Here is a 26,287-nt window from a genome sequence, read left to right as displayed (position 1 = left end):
ACTCGTTATTACGTTTATTATCGATCAATAACCCAGCCGTGATTGTTGTTAGAGATAACATTGACATTCGACAGCGCGGCTAGGTAACAATGTATTGTAAATATTGTTATGTATTAAGTCTATTATTAATAGTATTTGTGGTTAGACATAACATGTGAGTAATAAGTTACATCGAAAACTATCAATCCAATCATTTCAGTTAATCAACGTGCCTCAATACCAATTTGTAATTTTAAAAAAGTCAATAAGACTTCGATAAATATTGTAAAGAAAAGTGTTGTAGCACAACACTACGGACGAAGATTCGATCCCACTGCGCGCCCGCACCGTAATTGGGATGCTAATCAGATGCTGAGCTGTCGCCATCCTGTTCCCGCTCACGGCAGGATAGCGTGCCGTCTCGCTCACGCTCCAGAAAGGACTGCGTCGTAGGCGGCGGGGTCTTCAATCATCTGGCAATAAGCGAGAGAGACGCGCTTCCCTCGGGCTTCGGCCCGCCTGATATGTAATCACCGTAGTTTGCGCTGGCAGAATAATTTTCATTTTTAACAACCTACCAACCTGGCACAGCAACATTATGGAATGACGAGATGGATCCGACAGTTGTTTTTGTTTTAAAAGTAACAATTTGCTGTAATTTGCAGATTGAAGCAGGAATTAATACGAGAAGCAGTGATATAATCAAAGCCTAACTAGGACCGTTCGAGCAATAAAACCATTAAAAAGTGTGGTAGTAAAAAGCATTTTTGAGAAGTCGCTTGTCTTTTTATAGGCGGGCTATAAATTCTATTATAGTCTCTTTGATGGTTCCGAATTCCAATGCGAAATGGTTTATTAAGACGTTCGTTCGGGAAATTTGTATTATTTCTTGGTGAAGTGGATCGGTTACTAGAAAAACAATAAGCGAGCGGCGAGATGGCTCGTTGGAGCACAATGCGGTGTTTACCCTGGCGAGATTACAAAGGAGCCGAGCAACGAGGATTCTGCATATCTGGCGCGGTAATCGGCGCGGGCGCAGCCCAGCCGAGATCGTATCGAGCGATCCTCATTATTGGAACACGCTTTGTTGGATACAAATAGTATACCCGGAATTGTGAGAAGAGCTACGTCGATCAAAAAACTAAAAAGTATATTGGTTACGTAGACCAATTTCTTTCTAACGATAATTCTTATTACTCCAATTATCTTCTTTATTGCCTCATGCATCGATAATCTCATGTTTATTGTATGAGGTGGATGATAGCTTTTAGAAACGATTGATGATCGGAGCTGTTGAGCGTTGAGGTTAAATGGCCCGTGCGAGTGATATTTCAAGATTCCTAAAAGCATTACGCAAATGTACGATTTCTGCGTATCTTAACTACATGTGAGATTAGACAAATTACTTATGTTGATGTTGGGTATTTTTTATCTTCAGCAGAATGTTTGTACAGACAGTCTCGTAAGGCATAAGTTATTTTACAAGAATATTTTGTTATCTGGGCGAGTGCACCAAGCGAGCTTGTTAGCTGCGATTCACGGCTTAGATATGAGGGGAACTGGTCTTAAGTCCGAGGCACGACACCATGATCATATCGTCGCCCATTGTTCACCCTCACTTACGAACACGAACATGAATGACTGTCACTCTCTATTTTTACATCACTTTATACGTATGTGGGTGTTACTGGAGAACTAAATATAAAGCTGCTATTTCAGAATTCATGAAAATTGTGACGAAATCGGCACACTTCGAGATCGGTTTCATTAAGAACTTGCTTCTGTGAATGACTACTTTGTTGTTTTATGTTCAAACTTCAAGGAACGTTAAATAGGTCTGAATCATTTGAGCTTTATTAGCTGGTTGATCTTGGTTAAATTATATTTTTCTTTTAAAAATACCCTGCGAAACTCGCCAAGAGGCCGAGCGTTCAGTAACCGAGTAAGTACGGGATGGTTAGGACGCGTTCCCAAGCACACGCTTATGTTTTTAAGGACTGTTGTACAGTAAAGGTCACTCGGGTGAGGTGCAGTGGGTGGGCCGTCGTTGCTGTAGCCTACCTTGTTTGTTGGTTTTCGATGATGGATTGCCGTGTAATTAAGGCCGATTATCTGTCTACCTGTCCGCCTCGAGGAAACTGGCCACTCGAGTGGAATTTTAAAATTGCTGATAATTCATATAGTCGGTTATGGTAATAAGCTTATTATCGATAGCAACTGAATGTACTATGCATTATGCCTGAGGAGAGATTGTAAGTTGATGCACTTGGTTCTGTTCGTGTATTATTTACATAATGTCTTAGCTATTGTTTGTGCATTATCTGGTCACGGGAGCTGCGACGTGGTGGTCGCTGACTCAACACAGCTCTTAACATGAACAACATCAGTGCTTGCGCAGCGGAAATGTGATGACGTTGTAGTGTGACCAAAGCTTTCCTCGTATTACTCGTAATGCAAGTAACTAAGTTTGTTTTAAAACAATGTATTATTTCTCTGTATTTGAAGTGCTTTCTTGTTTTCTATTTTCGCTTGCAAGAGTTAATAGAAAGTTTACGTACTTTATTGTCCACGGTTTTGTTGATAATTATTTTTACAATTAAAAACGTTTATGTTGTGAGAAAAGCAAATTCGTTTGGTCAGAGGTTACAACTTCTGATTTAGTTGATTCGTAGAGATTAGTCATTCAAATTGGTCACATCAATATTATGGTTACAGTGAATCTATTCACAACAGCTTCTTTTTCTAGATTCAGTATGGTCATGTTTTTTTTTAATTGTTTCTACTTATATAATAAGTATTTGTGTTTCTAGAGAATATCAATATTGTGGTCTGTTTTACCCACAATTCCTCAATTGTCCATAAACTGTGGTGACAGCAGCGGATGCGTACGCGCTGTTTAGCGCCTGCTCTCCCAAACAAGACCGGCCGCGCTCACGTTGTCTTGTACGTCTTAAAAGCTTTCACGGCTCATTCTACTTGTGAACACAACACCCGAAACTTACGCCTCGACACCGACTTACTCCATCAATGTTAATTACTCTTTTAGATACCTCCGACACAAACATTATCACCAACTCGATACTTTACAGTTCCTACTTTCCGTTAGACAAAGCCTCACTATAAAGTTTTATGTCTCCTTTTATTTCTGCAACCTTCGATTGTCTCGTTAACTGATTTATATTTCTAAACTAAACTTAGTTTGTTCTCAGAAAATGCAGGGATTTCTTTGTGTGCAAGTCCTCGTTTTTTCCGAATACGAAAACGTGAAATGTTACGACGTTCGCCCAAATAAATGGTGGACCCATTGTGTGGGTTCGGGAGAGCAGGTAGACTTTTTTTCCGTCCGCACCGCGGTACTGGCGGCGAAAAAAATACATAATTTATTGTTGCCGGCTGTTTTTGAACAGTAGTTGTTCCTCGCTGGACAGTTATTGTAAAAAGTCAACAAAAACACGCTTTATTTGCAAATTCAGTTAACCAGCTTTTGGCAGACACCGGATAACAAATGTTGTTAAAATAACAGGTGCTTGTTAGCAGTCTGTTGACAAGAAGCTGTCAAAGAAAGCTATTGTACGTTCCGAACCGACACGTATGAATGTTACATGCCCAACATGTAAACTGTAAAGGAAGGAATACGACTGATTGAACAGCTAAATCTGGAGCTTAAACCAACGATCTTACAATGCATTTACGACCTCTCAGTTGAAAACAAAATGTTGTTGCGAGTGTCGAAGATTCCATGGAACGTATGAAACTGTTTAAACGTTAGTTCATCGTCCGCCATTAAAATTCCGCTTTACAGCGGCAAATTGTACAGATTTACATTTAGAAAGACATTAACATTGTCGTAACTAGTAAATCATAACATCTGAAATAGCGAACGCGCAGGAAGTCGTCGATACAGCTCCAGCTTCCGTTTAATAACAAACTGTTGGAGCAAGGATCGCGCGTCCTAAACAAACAACAGTTTCCATTAATGTCGGACAGACGGACAGGCTTAGCCGTATATATTTATTGATTTATTGATCGTAAGGAGAAATCCCGCCGGCCGTAATTTAAACGAGCGTCCAAAAAGCGGCCGAATGTTTGGCCGGACAGGGGAATATTTAGACGTGTTTATGATAAAATAAAAATACCAACGTGCTATATTTACACGATACGTGTGTGTTTTAATATTTTGATGCGATCTATCAACAGACGGAACAAATTGTGTTTGATTGTTCAGGTTTCCATGTTTGTAGAATTTTAATGGTGTGCAAAAGTTTAATAAGTCAATTATTGTTTCGAAGAGTGGAATATCTCACGTTTGTGTTTCGTAAATTGCGCATAATTTCGACTTTTTGCGTTAACTTTTACATTTAAAACATTAAACGCTTTGATTTTTAGAAAGTTCATAGAGTAAACTTTATTCAGCTACAATTTTATTAATTCCGACTTTTGGACTTTTTTATACTTATCATATATGCTTTTCCATTACTTTTATTGATAGATAAAACTATAAATATGTGTAGTACATACAACAGTTATGGAGAAAGTAAGTCTTAGAAAAGTTCCGTCTAATATTTTTATCCTGAAAGCGACTCCATGATATGTTCTCGTTGTTCCCGCTAAGCAGATGCACATGCCTACTCGACGGGATACCTGCGTCCACCCACTATCTATCCTTTTACTACCATCTCCGTCCCACTCACTCATCAAACTACACCATTACATAGAAAGAGATAAATGTAAAAGCTTCACAAATAATATTATTACTGTAACTTACGATATTACTTTTCGGAGTTACAGCCGTTTTTATAGCAATAGTTATTTCTTTGGATAAACGCAAAAGCGTCATAAATCTGTGTAATTTTAATTTGGTGGAACGAATTCAAAATTTGCCTATTCTCTTAAACTTTGTTTGTTGCGGCGAAACCTGGTATAAAATAATAGACAAAATTGCCCATTGTGTTTAAAAACACGTTTTATTTACCGCTAACAGTTTAAAATATTATTATTTTCTTAAGAATATTTCGTTTTACTCAGTTAATTGGCTAACATAAAAACTGTTTTTACTTTTTGTAAAATTAGCATTTCAGTTTGGTCGTATTTAAATTTCAAATAAGGCTACAAGCATAATCAAATGATAGTCAGCATCACGCATCTGTTACAAAGGATACAATAACCAGTTTATTAACATCGCAAGTATAAGAAAAGGCTCGATTGTATGTAAAGCAACCACCCGTAAACGGGCCATAAACTTTGTAATAACGAGATTCGGCCGCGCACGCCGCGCCACCACGGTTTATACTCTTTATACAGTTGCCCAAATCGAATGAACGGATTTTATCTGGGCTCTTAATTTTACACTTTTAAATATCGACACGTTTTACTTAACGCGCTGCGAGATTAGCTCGGTGTTTTTGGTTTTAATAACCTTTACCGTTTTAAATGTACGTAGATTCGGAACAATAAAAATTGCTTGGATGTAACACCTCTGATACAAACGCATTTATTTCAATACGATGTTATTTATTGAATAGTCATTAATCTTACTAATATTATAAATGCGAAAGTTTGTGAGAATGTATGTTTGCACATATGTATGGATGTTTGTTACTCTTTCACGCAAATACTACTGAACCGATTACGATGAAATTTGGTATATAGGTAGCTGAAGACCCAGAATAACACACTACCGCACACCGTTACTTTTTATCTCCCAGTTCCCGAGGGATCTGGATTTACACGGGAAGGCTTTCCACGCGGACAAAGTCGCTGGCGGCCTCTAGTGCTATATATTTTCAAGCCTGAAAGTGCATTGAAACATTCAATTTTCTGCCTTTCCATCTAGGGAAACGATTTTATTCCGTATCCGTGTTCATTGCTGGAGGGTTCGCCTTCAGACAATACTATTCACTTGCGGAGGTTCTATTACAATGGTGTGTGAAACTGAAATCGTGTGAGCGTGAAACTCGATGTGCATGACGAATGTAGATGCGAAGCCTGCCCGTTTACGAGTCAGATTTATTAATTTTAAACGCCTCGCGTAGTTCATGCGTAAGGCTGCCAGTTGAGACACATTTTCGTGAATCAAACTTTATTTATGTGTATTTGTGCAGGTTTATTGTATACAACCGGGCTGATGAAAAGTTTTGAGTGACTGTTCTTTACATTTGTAACCAGAAATGTATCAATTTGAATAGTTGAATATATTTAAAAATACCAAGAATTTACCTTTTGAGATCACCTAAAACTAGACAAAACAATTTCAACTTCGGAAGATTTGTTTGTAATAACGACACCCTGATTTATAGATTAAACCAAAGGTACCTATTATATTTCTTACAATCATAAATTTTTCATTAACAAGTCACTTATTCCAGAAATATATTTACGTAGACAGTTTAAAACATGTAAAGGTCCCGTTTTAATCAGCTATTACGAGCCTTAAGCATAAAAAGAGATTTCTAATTACCCAAGTAGTTTTTCTCTTTACTGTAATATTATTATTTGTATTTAAAGTGTAAATATTGCAGTACTACAGGCACTTGGCAGAAACTTTCGCATAAACATTTTATGTTTCTTTTGAATATAAACAAATTGTCTAAGATTTCTGCTATTATACCAGTCGTAAGACTGTAGATTAGATGAAGTCTACACTATGAGTTTGTTAATTAATAAACTCTTCAGCTTTATAATATTAGTATAGATAACATTATAATCTAAATGTATTGGTAATGTAAAACAATTAATAAATAATGCATGCCATCTCCAATTAGTTGTCGGGCTATATAAATTTTTAATCCTGTAAACTAGTTTATTCCACCCACGCCTCTTCCAAGTACTTCGTTGAATGCAATTATACAATTTTATTGGTTCGAAACTTTACTACTGTCTTATCCACACTATTGCTTGTATAGTTAATTAATATTTTTATTTATGTCGAGGCGCTAACTTAAAAGATTGTAATTGAAACTGTGACTTTTATTACGAATATTTCAAGTGATTGTGATCAAATGTAAGGCTGTAAAAGTTATTTATTTATTCAACTCCATGTTAAGAAAGAAGTCAGAGCAATATACCAGTATATTATAGTTACCTTTATTTTATTGTGTAAGAAAAAGGAGACCGACATTGGCTATTTATTATCAAGTAAAATGGAAATATCGTGTAACTTAGTACAGAGCTTTTGCATGCACGATTTATTAAATAATAATCATTAATTTCGCTATTTCTGTTGCAAACGTTTGTCATTAATGTTATGAAATCCAAAATTAGTATACTTCCGCCTCCGCCACCGCCCTCCGAACCTTTCATACAAGAAGCTCCACACAGAAGTTATTGAACTAAATCTGGCAAGGAGAAGTTTAAAGATATCCTTGATCATTAATTAGAGATTGAAACCCATCGTAACGTTCCTAGCAAATCAACCAAACACCTCATTATTCAACAACGAAGTTTTCATCTATTATTTTTTTCACACTGCTCATTACATCGTAACGAGTTCTCAAACTCCACTTAGCATGTGTGACGTAAAAGCACACCTCCAAAACTCGGAGTCGATAATCACAGTACCTCCTACTTTCCAAGTGATAAAATATGTCGATAACAATCAACAGAGGCGGCTGGTTTGAACTCTATTTTGCATCTCCGCGCCGGCAACATCAAAGTACTAATCATAGCCCTCCGATACTCCGAGAGGTAACTATCCACGCATTGTGTGGGCCGCTAAAATGTTGCTAGTTGACGCTCTTAACTAGATACTATTGTACTACCTTTGAAGCCGATAATTAGATTTCAAAATGAAAAAAAATACAAAGATTTGTTTCGTGTGTCTTGTTGTATTGGGTTTTGAAGGTCGATATTGTCGAATCTTTTTGATCTATTGCGTCTAAGTTTAATATTTGATTTGTAATCAAGATCAAAATCAAATTAAGTTGCACTATAAAAATAATGTATCAATCGCTTCCTCGTTGGATAGAAATCATGATTTTTCTTAACCTCTTAATATAATTAATGTGAATGTTTAGACTGACTGCCACGCAAAAACCGTTGAATAGATTTTAATAAGTATTAGCACACGGGTAGTTTTTAACTACACTAACACACAGTATATTTTACTCCGGAAAATCTAACCACGCGAACGAAATCTCAAGGAGAGTCAGGTTAAAAATATTTCCACTCCCTTAATCTTAAAGTTACTGGTATAAAACACACACAATTACCCAGAAATATATGATCCCATAACTGAAACGTTATTTATAAAGGTAATTATTATCTGTGGTTCGTAAGGCGGCATATTATAGGCTATATTTTTTACCGTGTTATTCGTGTATGTGCCAATGAGGCGTGTTGTAATAAAGTTGGACATGATCGACGACGCGATGCGCCCGAGACTGTACACCTACAATATTTATATACAACACTTATATTTTTATATCGTATTTAATTAATCACATGATACGTACACAGTTATGGCCATTTTTTTAACATTTGAGATCCTATTTTTTTATTGTATAAGATAAGTGACACTTATTTTTTAAGTAGCTCTGCTTGAAACTTTATCAGCTTCCAGATATTTCGAGGAGCCAAAAGTTATAAAGCAACTATGTTCCAAATTTTGACAAAATTCGTATTAGCTTGATTGAGTAACAAACATCCATATAAACAACTTAGTATTCGCTAGTATTTATTTATATTAAGTACTAGAAAGATGTAAAACATCGATTTTAGTTCGACATTTTGTGGACCCTATTTTCTAGATTTATGACCAAGATTTTTATCTTTAATTGGGATATTTATCAGATTATTTTAATGTTAACTGTTTCTTTTACGTTTAATGCGTTGAGAAAGTCACTCTGCATAGATATGCCACGCGTGATTTGAATATTTCGATTTCAATAAAGCAACCTGCGATAACCGTCAAAGAAGTTTCTAGAATAACAACTTTTAAAACAAAGCTTAAGACACAGGCACTTAAAAGGACTTTTTAATATAGAGAATAAATTTTAATAAATATATAATAAGAAACTCATTTTATGTTTTTCTTTCGTTAATAAGACAGATGATTGATCGATGATTTCAATTTTTGACAGCGGTGTGTGCAAACTTTTAGCAATTTAAGACCCGACCGACTACCTGAATGTTAAAACAGCGCTTACGTTCTACCATTCAGCATCCTTACGATCATTCAAGATTTTTGTCTCGGTCTTACTTAGGAATATGAACCAGTGTAGCTGCTTTTAGTCTCTCTCTTGTAACAAAAATTTTGTAATCGTGCTTCTGTCACCCGAAAATTGTGTTCATAAAGCAGTATGTAAAGTAATTTCGATGTAACTAGCTCAACAACTTAGTTAATTAATTATTAAATGTAAATCCAAAGTAAGGAACTGTAGTAAATAGGTAACGTTAGCTACATAGGCTTGCAGATGAATGATGTCTCCAAATTCAAAAACGTTTATAAATAAAGCAAGATTCTATTTACTGAACATGTCTTACGTCGTTGGCTAGGCTACATGTTTTATAAGTAATTTTCCAGTTTATTAAACACCATTATAACCCCACTTTAACTTATAATTACAAAAATAGATAACCAATATTATAGTGCATTTATTGGCGATTGCGTGATAAATATTCCTTTGCTGTACACTTATACTTTTATAATATAAATATGGCAGGTTATTATTATATAATTATTTTTATATTAATAAAAATGAAGCCCTCGGGCGTTGGAGACAAGTATGTGCAAATGTCGGCTCCTTGTCAAAGCATCTGTCGATGTAGTAATAATAATAGAAGATTATTATCTCAATAATATAAGGTTTAATATATATTAAACCCATTATTGTTCCACTGCTAGTCTTTGGTCTCCTTTCAGAAATGGGGAAGGAGTAAGGTTGCATCACGATGTTTTTCTTCACCATTGAAACAAGTGATACTTAACTATTCCTAAAACACACATAACTTCAGAACCTCATTGGTGTGTTGGGTAGGGAAAGGTATTTTCTAATTTATATTAAAATAATTTGCAATAGTAGCTCGAAGTAACGTACCCGATGTTTGGGATTAGGCAGCCCACTACGTGGGACTATCATTGTTAATGGCGAAACGTGGGTGTATTTCGTACAACTCTGCCTACACCTTCTGGCATAACAGGCGTACTTAAGAATGTGAGAGAAATAAAGCGGGAAACGTAAAGTAGTATAATATAATAGTTGTCGTTGTTACAAGTTTGATAGCCTCTACATTCTTCAAGTGATCTTTAAAAGCGTATCTTTAGCTCTCAAAACAAAAATAACTTATCATAATTACTTAAAATATTATTTGTTTTATCTTTCAAGTGCTTAACCCGAAACAAGGCACCCTTTCAAGTGCACCGTTAAATGTTCCTATTTCATATTTTGAGTGACGGCTTGTTGTAAGTTGTTCCCAACATGGCCGCGGACTTAATCACTTTGATAAATAATCTGATAAAGGGATTTCTTTAGAAACGGCTGTATAACACACAGCGGCTTAAAACCTTAATTTATGCCAGTAACAAGTGATTTAAATGCACGATTTTTAAGTTATTCAAAACGCTGCTAGTTTTTGCTAGACATTTTTAAGACTAATTAAAGGTTCTTTATGGTTCCTTAAAACATAAAACTGTTTACCGTGTTAATTTATGGTCATGAATTTTAATTTGATTCGTTTTATGTGTTTGACGAACTACCTTCCGTGAAGGTTGCGAATACGATTCAACCTTAAGTGCGTTGATGTCTTTTGTACGGAGAATTTTTTTTTGCGTGAAGTTGAAATATTTTCGTCTGTAACTTTGTTGTGCAAACTACTTTGATACTAATTTGTAGGCAATCATTTTATTAAATTACGTTTTTATCAAATTTGTGTTGAACCTGTCAAACTTAGTTATACAAAGCAGTATCTTTGCTTCATATAATAATCCTCGTCCCACGGTCAAAATTTAATGAGTTCGGTATTCTCTAAGTCTGTCTAATGTAGAACCACAAAAAACCATGATTAGTATTATGTGTATAACAACATGTCCACTACGTAGCTAATAATTATTATGAAACGATAGCATCTCATAAAAACACGTTATACTTTATAGCTACGATTAGCTCAGCGCAACGAAAAACCAATTTAAATAAATTTCAAAAAGGCATTTATAAGAAAACCCCATACCGAGGCACCGCACCAATCTAATTTAAACTCTCCTGTTTGACTGAAAGGCTTATATCGGAAAAACGACAAAAAACCTGCGCCTGAGTCATTCTCGTTAGTCAGACGAGCCGCCTCGGTAACTATCTAACAACTACCAATGTTTGTTTATTTAAAATCACACCTTAACTAAATAAAAATAGGTTGCATAATTCAATGTGTAATTATGGTGGTTACGACATTTTTCAGTGAGTGGCTCCGGCTTGTTAGTAAGCTTATTGTTACCGGTCCGGACTTCCGTCCTTGTCTAGCACACGTGGTTGGGTTCGCGTGGGTATTGCTCTCTCGCTCTAATCGTTACGGCAAGGTCGGCTCGTTAAAAGCTCTTAACGAGAAGCGATGGAAAAGCACGAGCCTCTCTATGGTTGTCAAAGTTTTTGTTTATTTATAATTATGTTTGTATCAAAAAATTCTCACCTCGAAATTGTCTTTTGACAAATCCTAGATATTCTTGGTATTATGATGCTAAGGAATACATTTAGCTACTTTCGTTTATAAAAAAATTTACTGAAGTTAATGATAAAGCATTCCAACTACACACTTCATTCAAGTATAATTTACAACGATTACAAAACCCGAAATTCAATTCACAAACATTGACAGTTTGGCATCAAAACATGAAACTTTGACAGCCAGCGCTGGAGGCTTGCGAGGCATGTTCCGCGCGTGTCCCGTTCACACCTGCAACCTGCGTGTATATCTGTCTCTTTCGCACGGTGCTCTCGCTCGCGTACTGTCTCCATCCCGTCACGGTATTCAGGATAATCGAGTGAAGAAAACACCTTACACGTTTATCTGAGTTCCGGACGGTTGCAATCCATTTAAATTCTTTAGTTTAATTTGTTTCGTACGTAAAGTCAGCTGACTTTATCGTATGCTTCACGTGTGATTTTGTGTTATATATGGTTTGGTTTACGGCTGTAGTTTAAATGAATTGTTTATTAAAAAGGTATTGCAGTGCGTCACGAGGTTTATTGAGAATAAGGATGTTATTTCGTAATATTTCACCAGTAATTTTCGAAATTTTAGCTGTTTATTATTGTTAATTGCTTTGAACATATGGCTTGTATTCCATTAAAAAATCCTAACAAAATTAGAATACCTACCCCATTTTAGTAAACCCAAAGTTTGTGTTAAGTTCAATACGAAATTCTATAACAAGATCTTAACTAAACAATTCAAATATCCTGAAAAACAAACATAACCCATGGTTATATTACCGTACTTGTTTATTATAGCGGAGGCAACGCTCCTGCGCCGGTGCCGGACAAAAATAAGAGAAAAAAACATGTGGTATTTCAGTGGAAAACGACTCGAACGATTGCCTCGTTGTGCCTTCAATCGATACCTACGCAGCTTGGTGCGAGTGCATCTGTATCGATTTCACATAAGTATTATGGCCGATTTTATAACTCGAATACTTGTGTTGAGTTTAACGCGAAACTACGTTCGTTTTGAGGATTATTTCTGAAATAATTGGAAAAGGAGAAGCCAAAAATTCAGTTTTATTAGTTACTACATCAAATTTGAGCCTTAAAAACGAGCTAAAGCTCCACATGGCCTTCTCTTGCACAAATTAGAACCCATTCTTTAAAAGCGCTTATGGTTAAATTTTTAAATGAATATTCGAAGCAGCAAGCAGACTACTTTATAGCATTTAACATGCTACAATGTATTTGTTAAGAATGTTAAAATGTCCCCAAAAGAAAGTTGTGATTCTCCCTATCACTGAACCTCCAATTCAATACCGTAACAACTAACTATTTTATTTATAACATTCCTTTTTTACATACACAAAACATCCGTTAAAGACCTCTAATTAGATACAAATAGATAACCAAAACAAGTTCAAAACATTCAACAGAACACAATCAGTACACGGTACAGTCAAACTGTTAGATACAAGAGCTATTATAACAATTTAGTAGATTACATCGTGTCGACAGACCGATCACTTGAATTAATCACCGTGGCGAAAAACAATTCGGTCGGACGTCGAAGCCGCGTGGAAGCTACGCCTGCGCCTGATCGAATATTAATGTAGGAGTTGAGTGACATACGATAATATAGGTGTTTAGTAATACTTACTAAAGAAGGGATAATTTAGGGATATTTTTAAAGCAAGATAAACATGAGAAATGTATGATGTTGTAACGTTGATACGGAAAAAAATCTCAATCTGTATTCGATTAGGGATTCTGGTTTCCAAATTGTATTACTTGGGACCGAATTTTCTAGAAAATTAAATAGTCTAAGAATCTCATTCGATATTTGTTTTGATCTAACTATAGTGATAAGACAATCTGAATTCCAATTATTGAATATACCACAAGTTTTAAAAATACTCAGTATGAATACTCAGTATTTTCATAAAGTGTTCTTTCGTAGCAAGAAACTCTGCTAAGAAACTCTCCGATACTTTTTGCATGTAATAAGCAACATATTTTCATCTGTAGCTGTACAAGCTCCCACATTGCAGTCTATATTCCTGTCTTAGCAAAGGATACTAATAATATCTTAGTAGCCCAGTTTCATCAGCATCATGCTCCTAATCGATCATGATGTACAAAATAACTAGAGCGTCTGAAATGAGGCGGCTCTTGCCAAGTTATTAACGATGCCCGATTACTGTGATGAATTATAGTATCATACGTGATGTATTACTAGGTGACGTTGGCGCATCATAAATTAATGTTATATGACATTTATTATTATATAAGGACAGTAATAAAACAAATGCTAATGTTAGCGCTAAACAAACTTTAACATACGAATTTCAATGCATTTGAAAGAACAATCCGAATAAAAAATAGAAAGCATGTTTTAAAAGTAGTGCTGTAATTTTATATTGAGAAAGACTATATGGAATCTGTCTTGCAGCCTCTAAGATAGTAAAATAACTATATAAAGTCTGTGGAAAGTGTGTTTTGACAGTCAACGCTTAATTACTACTTTGCCATTTACCTCTTAAGTTTTTATCTACCCTTAAATGGTAACAGCAGGCATTAATCTAGTTGCAATACGTCGTCTGTAGTAAACACTAAGAAGGAAACTTACCCGTTTACCTTTTTCACATCACTACACGTTATAGAGTACTAACTGCCCACTCGTAATCGGCTTTACTATGCTGTAATACCAACGAGACGCGTATGCACCATTAAAAATCTCTTTGAACATCTCCGTCAGTCCACAATAAAACTAGCCAAGTCATGTACAGAAACGTCTGTCATTCAATTCGGGACGTTAAAAGCTTAAATCATGTTATTATAGACGAATTTACGAACAGACGGAGTGCTGTGACCGTCGTTGATTGGAAACCAAATTGCTTTTCAAATGTTATTTCGGGAATTAGTGTTTGGCGGTTAGATATGTTAAGTGTTTTGATTTATAGATAGATTTGTTATGATTGTTGTACTTTTATTTTACATTGTGCTCCAAGATCAGTATCTCTAAGGTACATGTCACTTGTTAAAAATGAAAACTGGGCCTTCCTATTTAACTTTATATTTCCGTGTAGAATATGCCGATAGCCATTTTCATATTGCACTGACGTCGCCTTTACGCACGAATATTTTTTTTTATTCCGGAAAAAGAAACTCAATAATAATTGCTCTGGACTCGAAACCTTCCAGAATTTTAAGAGTGTCTTAAATCAATATTATCACTTACATTTATCTTATCTGTTTTATCTCCAATTAATTTAAATCTAATGTTTTGTCTAATTCAGTCATTCGTTAATAAATACAGTTTCCTTGATGGTTGATTAACAGCGGATATCCTGCTGTCAACGACTTAATTTGTCAACGTTTTGGCGACTCGTTTGAACTAAAAGTAATTAATTAGTTATCAAAATAACGTCGCAACTTGAATTAGTTGACATTTGAAAGCAATATTTACAACAGAAAGTTTTAAAACATGTTAAGATCACCCAGATTTTTATGGATTTCTATTTTGGAAAATTACGCCGCGAACGTATTTATTTGATCTATAATTTTCTGGATGTTTGACAGTTATGAAGCATTGATGCGATTACGCTTTGGATGATGGTGAAATCACTTTTTGATGTGTTTTTGTGACTCCAATTTATTTGTAGCAACCGTACCTACTTGATAGACAATCTTTTCTCACTTTGCCGGGGTAATTCATAAATGAATAATCGTATATATACGATCAAACATTCGTATATTGCTGGAAAGCACACCCAAACATAAGTCCTATAAAACTTTTCATAATTTCCTTCTTTCTGCCAAATTGATATTGACGATGTATAAGTACCGTAAAACGGGGTGAATAGAATTCGCGGGGTGAATAGAAAAAAAATCAGGAAAGTTTTCAAGCCCAATGTTTGAGTACTCCTCGTTTAAGAATTTTGTTCAAATTTGAAATGATTACACGTCGATATTACTTCTCTGCGGTGTCATAATTGTTTAAATGTTTAAATTGATATTTATACCCAAAAAATTGCTTCAAAGTCAACCGTCCTCGAATGCCTTAATGGTCCATACATTTTTTTCAAAATTTTGGATTTAAAATGGAATTTCTTTTCTAATGAGTTGTTTGGAGTGTTTATCTCTTTAGGTGTATATTTATCTATAAAGATACAATATTGTTAACTGAAAAAACGTTTTAAAACACAATTTTTCCATTCACCCCTTTGGTCGTTTCGATTCACCCCTATCGCTGGGTGAATAGAAATTGACCATTTTTTTAATGAAATATCGTAAAACTATGCATATTTTTGGACAAATATGGTTTTAACTCTTTCTTCATGGCGCCGCGGCGCCGGACATGATATAAAACAACCTGACAATAAAAATAACAAGTTATTCGCTACAAATTTTTAGGACAAAGTTGAAAATTGTTTCTATTCACCCCGTTTTACGGTACGTATAAGTTTTTATTCGATTCTAGCATTACCTCACCCTCTGCCCGTCTTATGGATTACAGCTCAAAAACTGTAGCTCTTAGTAAATATATTTTAAAATAAAGCTTAACCTCTTTAGCAAACTGACTTCTAGACAAGATTGAGTCAACGCACTATCAATCTCCAGTTTAATTATAAGCCTGAAGGCTGGTTAATGAAATACACTGGACAAGTAGCTGACTTGCAGCCTGATATAAATTTTAATGACCTGTTGTAAATTACGGGCTAGGAAGGGAAAGTAGATTGACTTAATGACAACTTTATACTCAATACCTTCCTTAGAAATTACTTTTTAATAAAAAAAAATCTTCTATCTAAATGGGATTTTTTACGTCTACCTACAAATAATGGTACCTAAATAAGGTATCTCTACTATTAACACTACTGACTATCTTGAAAAATGGTCAACGTTTGTCTGTAAATATGTGCCATATATTCTTATTCAGATACTGTAGTTCAACAACTTAGAAGAGAGGCTTGTATGCAAGATTAGCGATTAGCAGAGGTAAACAAAATTCAGAATTTAGAAGCTTGAATTTTGAAATGTAGGCTTGTAAAGGTAACATTGGCCTGTCTGAAATAGCTACTTTATTTTGGAAAAGCTACTTTATAGCTATTTCAAAGCCTTGTCATGAACGATTTATCTAGGTTAGGTTATCAGAGTGTTTTCCTATAAGGTACAATCTAGAGGAACCTAGACACAATATAGATAAACCTGTATGCCAAGAATCTCTGCTGAGTTGTCAGGCAATTAGCAGTTCCACATCAACATTTTTGGTTGTTCCCTTAAAGGCAAAGGTTAAAAAACGGTACGAGTAATGAGCACACTTATTATTCTTTCCAGCGCTGTCGCCAATCACCTTCGTTCGGTAAACCAAAGAAAATGTAAATACAAGCTGTTTGTATGCGTAGGGAACGTTTCGTTAACCGCCCAGCGCACCATTATGTAAATACTACGCTGTCAGAGACTGGGAAACTAATAATATGTAGCAGCTTTTGTGAGAAAATACCGTAATTGGAGCTCTACCACGTGGAATGCTGGCATCCGACGTTTTTGCTTAAGAAGATAGCTTTTGAAAGATTTTCGCACGTCTCTACATACTAAATTAACCTAATGCCATCTGAGCATCTAACATAAGATCTTCATATGTGGTATTTCTTAATAATTATTTGAGTAGGTACTCAATAAATATTCATAGAGAATACCAGGAAACATTTGACTTAAAACTGTAAAAATCGTATTGTTGGGTTGACATTAGGTATTACTTAAAACCAAAAAGAAAAAAAGAAATGAAATTTCCCTATCAATGAAAGACAAAAAAATACTTAAACGCATAAATACAAAAATTAAATCAACTGCAAAAATCAGGAAGAAACATTTGCAGCACTGAACATTAACGGCCCTTAAGAGTGGCCACCAATAATTTGAAGCAACGGGCGTTTCATCTGCCATTAAAAAAAAAAGATCATTTCGCCATAGGTACTAGAACAAGACCTCTCATTATGTGTTAACAAGAAATTACAAATTAAGCTCCCGTTGTATGGGGCGTGCCTGTAATTTGCCATCGTAAAACAAACTTAATTATTCAATAGCCATAAAAGACATGTCTGCAACAAGAGTCTTGACTGGTTTGACGCCATGTTTGCTGGCGACCAATCAATCAATATTTATAAGATCAACGATTGCTTGAAAGGAAATGAGTTATAACAGCTGTTACTTGTTTTAAGTCGTTTGCATGTTAATTTAACTTTATCACTTCTATTTTAGGAAAGTTAATAATACGAGGAAGTACATCCACAATTATCTTTTTAACAAGCATTGACAATAGCTTCTTATATTTTTCATTAGTGTACTATACTAGCATTTCTAGTAGTTTCATTCGCGTGAATGTTCCCTAAAGAAGAGTATTTGTCACTCCAAGAAATTGTATAATTTGCCAACCATTTATCATTCAAATCGAATGTAAGCAAGAATCTTTACGACCAAAAGCTCATTACAATATAAACGCGTGAAATAAACTACACCTTATTAATTGAGCTAATTACCTTAAATAACAAGCGTTACAACCTTACCAATATCTACCTGACAGGGGAATAAATTGTGCATTTAATTCATTTGGCAACGTTAACAATATGTCTGCTCATTTTCACACAACCAAAATTGTACCTTAACACCTAAAACTTAAGGTTTAAAGTCATTTAAAGAAAGGCTTATGCACATAATTCCCTTATTTGAATTCCCATCAAGTTGCGCTAAGTGTACCATCATTTATTTTACTTTCGAAATACATCAATCATATGTGATCTCAACGCTGATCGAATATCCATTCTACGTCATAACACGACCAGTGTAATTAGACCTGCGGGAGGTCATTAATCTCAGAGCACTGACACCCGGGTGTGCTCGGAGGTAGGTCTTGGTAAATTAGACGGTTAGGGTGGAGCGTTCAACTCTTGAGTCCATATTTAGCCACCTGCTGCGAGCTCGTTCGCCATTTTGGGCAGTTAGGTAAGTTCAAAGGTTCACTTGTTTGCTTACAGCTTAGTAACGTACACTAAATTCCTAAATGTTATAACGGGATTTAAGGCCACCTTTTCTAAAAACTGCTAGGACCAAAAATAGGGTGCAACTTGCCAACTTGCAATCTGTTTCTGATGATTTGGGTGCTGTGTTAAACCGCATTTAGCTAGCGAGGTAGATTAATTAGTATCTTTACAGTTTTAAAACTTGTCTGATATTTTTAGTACCAAAAATGGCGTTCTAAAGTAGAGTTCTTACAAAATAAGCAAGTTAAGTTAAGTAAAAATATAAAAACACTGAGATATGTGCGATTAACATACCTGCATTCTAATCTCATGCTAGAGTCTAAACAGTTCATTCTTCTAACAATCTAACTATTAGAAATAGTCCATCATCTCGGATAGATGCATTCAACCAAATATTCTAACATTTAATTAAAATAATTACAGTACCATAGCTAACTCTACTATCTATTTTCTTACAGCGCACCATTCAATAACGGCACCACGCATTTATCTAGCTAAATATAGCCCTTGTTTAAAACCACGGCTACTTATCCTAACAAATAGGCTCATAATACATTCAAATCGAATTAATATCGTACACATATCTCTGTCAGAAGCAGAAATAGTGCATCCTGTTTCTGTGCAGACGCAGCCATGCGCCCGCGCCGCCGCGCCCGAGTGTCGAGCGCACAGATCGGACGGATAATCGATTTTACGAGCTCCCGAAATAAACCGAGTCCCTTCGGCACAACATGCATCATCGACGGTCACATTCTGCACCCAACTTGTCCTTTTTTACACCAAGAAACATTACTGCATGTGTTTTCAAGGAAGCGAGCACTGATTCTCACAAAAACTAAAAGCAAATCTCTGTACAAATAATAAAACCAAACTTAAACAACGATTTCCTAATAATAGTTAACTAAATCTTAAATCAAGATTCAAATAACATTATTCTCGAACTTTATCGTCAAAGCTGTAACATAAACGGAGTTGAAATGGTGGGCGGTGACATTAACAGACTCAATTTAAACACGAATAGGGAAACGGTACGATATTTCAAATTATAGAATACGGTATTGTAGCAGAATAACGTCCCGTCTAAGGCAATAAATGGGTCCGTTCACCCAAATAGTGCTGTGGGTGTAGCCCGTGTTGTTTTATTGTTACGAGCAAGTTAACGAGCTCGACGGCCCTGCATCCATGCCCCATGGCTCCGTGCCTCTATCTCAAACAGAAACGCGTAAACGATTCCATATGAATCACTTTCTCGTATTCTGTTCCGCTTCATCAAAATAGTCTGTTTTGAATTGTTATATAACCACATTGCTTCCATAACGCATCAACTTTTTATGATGCGGATGATAGAAAATTTTAAGATTTCGTCGCGGTAGCTTAATTACTTATTGGGTATTGAAACTGAAATCAAATGAGTCTTAAAGATATTAAAATAAAAGCGTAGGCAAATCTCTACGAATAACAAACAAAAACTACGTTTATTAAAACTTGACCGTAAACAGTTGGAGGTCCAACAATTTTCGTTTTAACTTTGACATTTTAAATGGTTGTAAAACGTCCATCATCTGCCTGCTATTTTCAATTTTATTCCGTGTAATACATATCTTTAGACAGGCCGTCAATCATAACCGAAGTAGATAGATATTCGTAGGTATTTAGTTCAAGCTGAGCGAGGTAGAGGCGAAGTGTTTGGGCGTGCTTGACGGCAAGCGGCACCGGGACAACACCAACGTATGTCATGTCGACTTTTACGACACCCGACATTTGAAATAAGAATACGAATGTATTGGCCACATGTGTGGGCTCATAAACTTGCCAGTGTTGCCACAGAAGATTATTATCGTATATATTATGTGTCATATTACACAGATGACAACTGGAACTGCCATTTTTGCCGGTTAATTGTGTGGTATTTTAAATTATCTTACAACATTGTACGTGAACACCTTAAAACGTTGTGGGAAAATAATCTGTAAATTATAGAGCTTTAACCTGCTAGAGTCTTGAAACGTACACGAGTATGCCGTATGGTACAGGCTTGTGAATTTTATCACTCACGCAAATATTTAAATGGCGTTGAAAATTTATAAACGAGACGAATTCATTACTTTTAAATTGAGCTTAAACTTAATTGATCGTGAATTTGAACAAAACAAATATCACAGTCAAAAACAGGAACAATTAATTTCTTTCACATTTTTGTAGCACCAAATACGTGTAGAGCACGAGCTTAGCACTGAGTATCTTTCAGGAATTTTAGCGGACGCTTTAAAGTAGCGACCATCGCTCTTCAAGCTATTTAAACAACTATGTAAATAGCATCAGGCGTACTGGCACATCCTTATGTTTTCTTACAGCCAATTAGCCATAAACACAGCACATTATTTATTGATATTTACATAACGTACAGTTACACCGTTAATTTAATGCGTGTTAATATGTTGACTCAACGTCTCACGCACCATGCACACAATATAGTGCATCTCATCGCTCCGACGTAATACATATTCATGAACATCATAACATTAAAAATATTGCACCGCATCTCGTTGTTGTCAAATAAATATATTACTTTACGGCGTGAAACCAATCGTTGGTGAGATAGCGTTATCGTTTAATGGCCACTTGAGCCACGACACGACGCCACATAAACAGAAAAAGAAATAAAAAATGTTCTTAAAAGCGTCCGCCCGTTCGCGCCTCGATGTAATAACATTTGCATTTCCTTGCATTTGTGCGGCGCGGGCGCACATCGTCGTCGCGTCGCTTTCCTCGCACACTCTCCATAGATCCGAAGCTTTATTGACTCATAAATCGCGCTCAAGTACTTTGTACTAATATGCTAAAAGGTTTTTGTTTTATAGCGATACTGATTGACTGTCATAACATTTACAAATTGGATTACTCTAAATCTATTAAAATTCGGCGAGAGTTTGTTTATCTAGGTCATAATGTTTGCGAGTTTTACTCGATCCCGTTACCCCATAGATGCGTGATGACTTTAGATAGGAGGAAAACATATTAACAACAATTCCGTCGAAGATGACCAAAATCCTCAGTAGCTATGAATTACTCATGTTTATAACGCCAACGCACTTTAAATGTGGCTCGATGGTGACCATTTCTCACTTCCCGATGTTGATGTTTAACTGTTCACGTGTTTTAAAACGACTGCGTTTGAAAGTACTTCAAAGAAATGAGCCTAATTATCACAATGCAAATCGTACAAACATTAGTAAAATGTTAGCCAACATGTGCCGGCGGCGGAGGCCGGATCAAACATACGAGCAAGCGAACAAACACCAGTGTTTGGACTATCGCCACTTTCGGTTCTGTACAAATAGGGACCGTTGTTTGTTCAAGTGCCAGTGACACGCCACTGCGGAGAGCTAAACCAACTTAACAAAACCTCTAAGAACCCTTTGATTTCCACTTTTCTCGTTTATCTTTTTGTACGCGAAGAAGGACGAAGCGGATCAAGTTACGGTGGCGGCGGTTCAAAACAAGGCGACACCTTTCTCGGCTATAGTGGAATGGATTTACCTGTCAGATGTTTTAACGAGCTAAGTAAGGGTTGACAAAGGCTATAATTTACTCGAGGCGTAGTTCAACAAGTGCTTTACGAGGGATCGCAAGCTGTTGAAACAGGTCTAAAAAGCTAGGAACAAGTCTGGCAATTAGGGTTGGGGTGATATAAATGGATATTTTATTGGTTGTTGGCCGACTACACGTTATAAAACTTTAATTTAAAGTTAAGAAGATAAAAACAAAGAGTTGTTTTTTCCACGCGATGGTGTAACCAGTCAAAGCGGCATCGAATTACACTGTCATCTTGATTACAACAACTTTTTGTTCAACACTGGCCCAACAAGTCTGGTGTAAAATTACATTGTTGATTATAGATCAGATTACCTTTTTATTAGCACAATTAGAAAGTTGAAAATAAGTAGGTAACTACCTAATAAATAGATTACATACGATTTAAATGCTGAGCAATAACAAATCAGCAAGCGACATCAAAAATTGTCTTTCATTGAGAAATACATTATTCTAGCGCATTCCATTGCCTAGTTGGTTATTAACTTTTAATTAATAAATTACTGATTAATAAGTCGATTAAATATATATTTTATCACAAGGTAAAGTGCTTTTTGTAATGAACTATGTATTATTTGTTATAAACATGTTTTGTTCTAATTTGATTATTATCAAAATCACATGCGACGCCAGTTACCAATCATTCATTTGTTAAACATTATCGGTGTTTGTCAAACACTAGATCTTAACTATTAATCTGATAACTAGAAGGCTACTTTGATAATATTATTGTAAACTAGGTGGCATGTAACTACTTGCTATTACATCGGTAATATGTATTATTATATCTTACATATAAAATTTCCATGTTACAATGTACTCCTCCGAAACAGCTTGACCGATTCTCATGAAATTTTATGAGAATCGGCCAACATCTATTTTTCATATCCCTGAGTGACACTATTGTTTTTTAAATTTATATGGCAAAACAACGTTTGCCGGGTCATCTAGTAAATATATAATGTCGCTTATAATGTTATACATTTGAACCCGTAACCCTCTATTGAATATAAAAACATATATTATTACTAATAGACACACTTAACACATTCCTTGAACGCATGCAAAGTAGTCCACAACCTGCACATAGACAGCGTGGTGGACTCGAGGCCTCATTCCTCCCTCGTTCGGGATACCCGTGCACAGCAGTGGGACAGCCACGTTTAAAAAAACGTTAAAGATGTAGGAACAAATCATCAGCCTAGCCTTTCTTCCAAACTATGTAAGAGTCAGCTTCCAGTCTCACCGGATGCAGCTGAATACCAGTGTTATACATGGAGCGACTGCCTATCTGACCTCCACAACCCAGTTACCTGGGTTATAACCCGATACCCTTCGGTTAGACTGGTTGTCGATGTAGCAATACATACGTTTAATATAAATAGATTTCGGCCACAATATATAGCCTTACGAACATGAAACCGTACCAACCATTCCTCGATGACATCAAAATATGATAAAACTAATCCCTGTCAAAGGAGGTTGGACAACACCTAACATTATACCAGTAGTAATCTTCTCAAATAGGTCAGTCGTATCTTCACGTATCGATATATAATCCAGTGACGATCGCAAACAAATTGTCGTCTTCGAATCTATAATATTCAAAAGCTGAAGAGTTGGTTTGTTTGCTTGTTTGAATGCGCTAATCTGAGGAACTTACTGGTCCGATTTAAAAAAATCTTTCAGTGTTTGATAGCACATTTATCGAGGAAAGCTATCGGCTATATATCATCACGCTACGACCAATAAGGGCAGAGTACCAGTAAAAAATGTTACAAAACCGGGGAAAAATTCGCGCATTCTCTCTTGTGACGCAAGCGAAGTTGCGCGGGTCAGCTAGTCGATATATAATCCAGTGACGATCGCGAACAAATTGTCGTCATCGAACTAAAAATAATCTTGATAATGATTCCGTTATCTTATGCGAAATACACCTGCACTGAACAGCTGTTTCTCCGTTTACCAGCCAATGTCCATTGAGTGTTTAATTACTTTAATTACTAGCCATCGCTGATCCACATAGGGTTTTAATACTTTCTTTATTGAATTCGAGAAACTTCTTTATCTTATAGTCTATATTTTATTTGTCTGCAACTCCTCTTAGAATTTTAAATAACAAAAGTAGAACGTGTTCTTCCCTGTGATATATCTGTCTGCAAAATTTTATCAAAATTGGTTCAGCTATTTTGCTATGAAAGCGTAACAGTTCGAATCTAAAAACATTAAAGTATAATGTCCCACTTACGTATTTGTTCCTATTGATGTTGATTTTGCTGTAACTTCAGTATAATATGTAAGGTAGAATAAGTATTCTTTAAAACACATCAGCAATTATTAATTAAATTAAAATAACTAATTGCAGTTCCATTTTATCATCCTAAAGCTATTTTCTTTTAGAAAAAATAACCTTAGATCAGTGTAAAGAACAATATATAATTTGTTATGTTACCTAAAGATCCGTTTAAAAACCAACCGATAGATAATAAATAGAGTACAATTTGTCATACTTACTTACAGTTATGTGAAGGACCTAAGGCACACGTATCGTGTGGTGACATATAAAGTTGAAACCTGTCTGCAAGTAGCTGCTGGGACATTGGCACGTATACGCGATCTAGATATCATTGAGGCTGTGTTTATATTGTGGTAGCGTTTAAAACAGCGATAAAAGCCACAGCAGATTCATTTTACCATCAGATTTGTCCTTAGAAGCGATTAGAGGACTAGTTGCCTATTTAATAGCTGTTGATTAGTCACTAGGTAACAGTAAGAAGATATCAATTGTGATACTGAATAGGTTAGTATATTTCAAGCAGGAAAGAATCGGTTGTTTGGGAAATTCAATCGTTTTGGGTCGATTATAACCTCCTAAACAGGCGACCAGAGAGTCTCTGGGCTTTTGCTATTTTGGGGCAAGTAAGGAGATGATCGATAATGATACAAAATAGGCTCGTGTATCCAAGGATGAAATAATCGTTACTCTTAGATATCGAATCGTTGTTAGCCGATTATATACTTCCAGGTAACCGCCTAGAAACCATATTGCCTAGCGAATATCCAGACTAATCTGGAATAAAAGTTTTACGTTACATCAGCTACATTTCGTTAGTTTAAATGTTGCTCTTTTCCTTTGACTTGTAGAATTAAAGTCCCATCATTAGCAAAACAAGTTGATAGCTACAGTAAATTTTGCTTTCTTTCGATAAAATAGCTACATTACAAATCGCTATTGGTCTTCTTCTGTAACCACTTCCTTATCCTTCAACGCAACTTGTCAAGAGATCTCATAGTTCTTTATCATGGCGTCTCATATTGTGGTACATCGTTAGTTTTTATTTATCTCCTCATGTTATAAGTTATAATGTTACGTAATGGATACCTGTGTAACTGACTCTCGGGTTGCTAAGTGTACTTTGACCTTACGATAAACTGCAAGGTTTAAGAGAAAACTTACTCTTATAAAGCTAAGCTAAATAGAATCATACGCCAAGAAAGTTATCGTTACAGGAAATAGAACAGAAAAACTAAAAATTCTAGCTCCCTTCTCCTCAAACTTCGTTTTACACCCTTTACTATTATACCCAAAACTACACGATATATTCTTTTAAATAGGACGAACGTATCTTCACCATAATTCTCCTTTAAACCAACCCATCCCTATAAAAAGCAAGCAAGACACTCTTTACCTAATGACATTTCACCGGCATTTTAGTGTTACCATGTTTAATATCAAAGACTAAACCTTACTTCTGTGTCTTACAGGTGGGTGGTAGTAGCCGGAGCGTGGCGCGCAAGTGTCCTCAGACCTCCGACGCCGGCAGGTGGCGCTAGAAACGACCGTCACTCCTCACTCCTGCAGCTGGCTGCCTGGGGAGTGCCGGCAGCTCTCGCAGCCGCTGTCCTCGTCACTAGAGATGTTGATGCTGATGAACTAACTGGTACGTAGAAACTATATTAGACATAGTTGAAAGATGTTTTAGCATTTTTTTGTTATAGGGGTAAGGCCTTAGAACAACTGGCATTAGTCCACCTTGGTAAATA

General features: G+C 35.8%; 1 protein-coding gene across 1 annotated transcript in view; it reads left to right on the top strand.

Annotated features, from left to right (window-relative positions):
* Nucleotides 1-26,287, top strand: part of LOC142979397 (frizzled-4-like) — a 38,192-nt gene that overhangs the window by 7,043 nt on the left and 4,862 nt on the right. The window contains exon 2 of the mRNA XM_076124278.1: nt 26,009-26,184. Within this exon, the coding sequence (XP_075980393.1) occupies nt 26,009-26,184 (176 nt within the window). The remainder of the gene's footprint in view (nt 1-26,008; nt 26,185-26,287) is intronic.

This window comes from Anticarsia gemmatalis, chromosome 16 (genome assembly GCF_050436995.1).
Source record: "Anticarsia gemmatalis isolate Benzon Research Colony breed Stoneville strain chromosome 16, ilAntGemm2 primary, whole genome shotgun sequence".
In the NCBI taxonomy this organism is placed as follows: domain Eukaryota; kingdom Metazoa; phylum Arthropoda; class Insecta; order Lepidoptera; family Erebidae; genus Anticarsia; species Anticarsia gemmatalis.
Note: the sequence above shows the minus strand (reverse complement) of the source record. Positions and strands in the feature narration are given on the sequence as shown.